General features: G+C 28.8%; 1 protein-coding gene across 1 annotated transcript in view; it reads left to right on the top strand.

The window, feature by feature from the left end:
* The first annotated feature begins 1,192 nt into the window (after positions 1-1,192).
* Positions 1,193-2,466, top strand: part of LOC106301598 (protein NRT1/ PTR FAMILY 2.12) — a 4,201-nt gene continuing 2,927 nt past the window's right edge. The window contains exon 1 of the mRNA XM_013738044.1: positions 1,193-1,606. Within this exon, the coding sequence (XP_013593498.1) occupies positions 1,522-1,606 (85 nt within the window). The 5' untranslated portion in view covers positions 1,193-1,521. The remainder of the gene's footprint in view (positions 1,607-2,466) is intronic.

Consider the following 2,466-nt stretch of genomic DNA (forward strand, 5'->3'; position numbering starts at 1 on the left):
ACTTTTTTTTATAAAACCTTTGAAAATATTCAAAACTTAATATTTACATTTTAAACTTTGCATTGAATTTTTTATCAAATTATAAATTACTAAAACTATTAAACATTTCACAAAAAATGTTATCAGTGAATTAAAGTTTTTGTTATAAAAAAATACAAATGATCAAAAATAATATGAGTAAAAAAAATTATTTAACAGATATCAATATTAAAAATTTACTATATATCTATGTTAATATCATTTAAACTTAATTATATACCATACATATTAGAAAAGGTATTTGTTTGGATTAATAAAATTTATTTATGTGTTCGCACTAATTTAATTATATACGTAATAGTTAATGAAACTTTTTAATTGTTCAATATATATTTATTATTTTATGATATGTAAAAAAATATATAATACGTAAATATAATTTATATATAATTTTATCTTGCGCAAGTCGCTTGTCTTAAGCTAGTGCGTCTTATTGTAATCCCATTGCGATGAACTATTCGAAACATATAAAAGTTTGTTACTATGAGTCTTTTTCTACGTTTTGTCGTAATTGTACGGTATTGAGAAGCATATCTTTTAGATCATATGTCGTGTAATTTACTGAAGGCTTAAACCAAGTGAGCTCTAAAGTAATTCTTATAATAGAGTTTTGAAAACTCAAATACAAATTTGTAATATAGATATTCATGTTAACATTGTTTTAGACTTTTTTTTTTGTAACTGAAAATTGTTTTGGACTTCTTCACACGAAATCGTATTTGCTTTCTACTAGCTTTCTCTAAAACAATTATAAAATCATCTGAATTAGTGTATTATTGATATTTTTATCGGAATTTAGAGTCAAGGAAATAAAGTTTCGTTTTTCATATTTGAGAAACATTGTTGGAAGAATGAATAAGAAGACACCACAATCGGAATGTTATAATAAAGTTGCAAAAAAAGAAAGAATAAGAAGACTAAAAATATCATTCAGTGGATATGTTTTAATAATTCATTTTGGGCAATATTTTATAAGTATGCAAATAAATAAATAAAGAAACAACAGACTTGGAAATGTATTAAATTAATAATTATCCAAAACTCACTATTCTAAAGAAGTTTTGCATTTGAAGTAAACTAATATTATATACTTCAAATCACTATAAAACGAGATATACACACTTATTACAAAGAACCAAAGAGGAGAGATAATAATATACTACACACACCATCATGCATTGTTCCCACAGGCAGTCAAATTTGTTAAAAGCATTAGAAAGAAAGAAATAACTTTCTTCTCTCTCACACAACTTATGTATCTATACATAAGAAATCCTCCTCAGCTTCATTTCATCTTCCAATTATTGAGTCGTGGCTTAGTCAGAATGCATTCCTTCTAATGCTATTCTACCCATAAAACAAAATCAAATTCGATGTATTCTGTTTACTCTAAATTTTAGAGATCGGTCATACGGTAAAAGACAGTCTTCTTCGTCTTTTGAGGTCGTAGCTTTCTTGAGTTCATTGTGGTCATCACCCGAGATGGAAGTTCTTGAGAATGCTAAGAATCCTAATAACTCACCGGAGAGAAAACGTGGAGGCTGGATAGCCATCTCGTTCATCCTTGGTATGTTCTTTTCTCGTTTCTTCCAATATTTAGTTTTTCAAGGTTTTTCTTTTTATAAATCTCAACATGGTAAACTAGTAAATGGATACGAACTTCGTCATCCACAGTATAAATTATGGTGGATCGACTGGTTAAGCACGCAGCTTTGATCCCTTTTAATTGGTAGTGATAGAGAATTTCTGTCTTCAACTAAAATCTTTCTTTTGTTTTAGAGAGACTAACTCAATATGATGATTTTTTTTTGGATTGGTATATAAGAAATTATTATTATTTTTAACAAACACATAATGAGGAAAATAATTCTTACTAAAATTCTATCAATTTAATCTCATTAAAAATACGTATATATACACTTTATCATCACTTTTTCTTCTTAATATTTTGTGCACCATGATAATATGATGAACACACTAACCACTTTTACGAGTCATGCAATACAGTAATCAAAGAAAATAGTACCAGGAGAAATGACCCAAATTAAATAAATATATAAATAATATGGTCGACCGTTTCATGTTGTTATGGCGTAAACCTTTTGATAAGACGCATGAAATACAGTTAAGCTTTTCAGACATATCATGAGTTATATATATAAATTAATTGTACTTAACGGCCACTACAACTTAAGTAAACGAAACTATTGGTTCATAACCGGGCCTCGTGGTCTGGTGGCAAAGAAACCTCGGCTGAGGTGTCCGCCATCACGAGTTCGAGACCTGACCACAGCGGATTTAACATGGTTTCCGTTTGGCCTCCAGGACCTTCCTCACCAGTTCCGGTTGGACGCGGTGGGATAGTCGGACTAAGGTCCGGATACCTGGATTATCAAAAAAAAAAAAAAAAAAAAAAAAAAAAAAAAA

Source organism: Brassica oleracea, chromosome C7 (genome assembly GCF_000695525.1).
Source record: "Brassica oleracea var. oleracea cultivar TO1000 chromosome C7, BOL, whole genome shotgun sequence".
NCBI lineage: Eukaryota > Viridiplantae > Streptophyta > Magnoliopsida > Brassicales > Brassicaceae > Brassica > Brassica oleracea.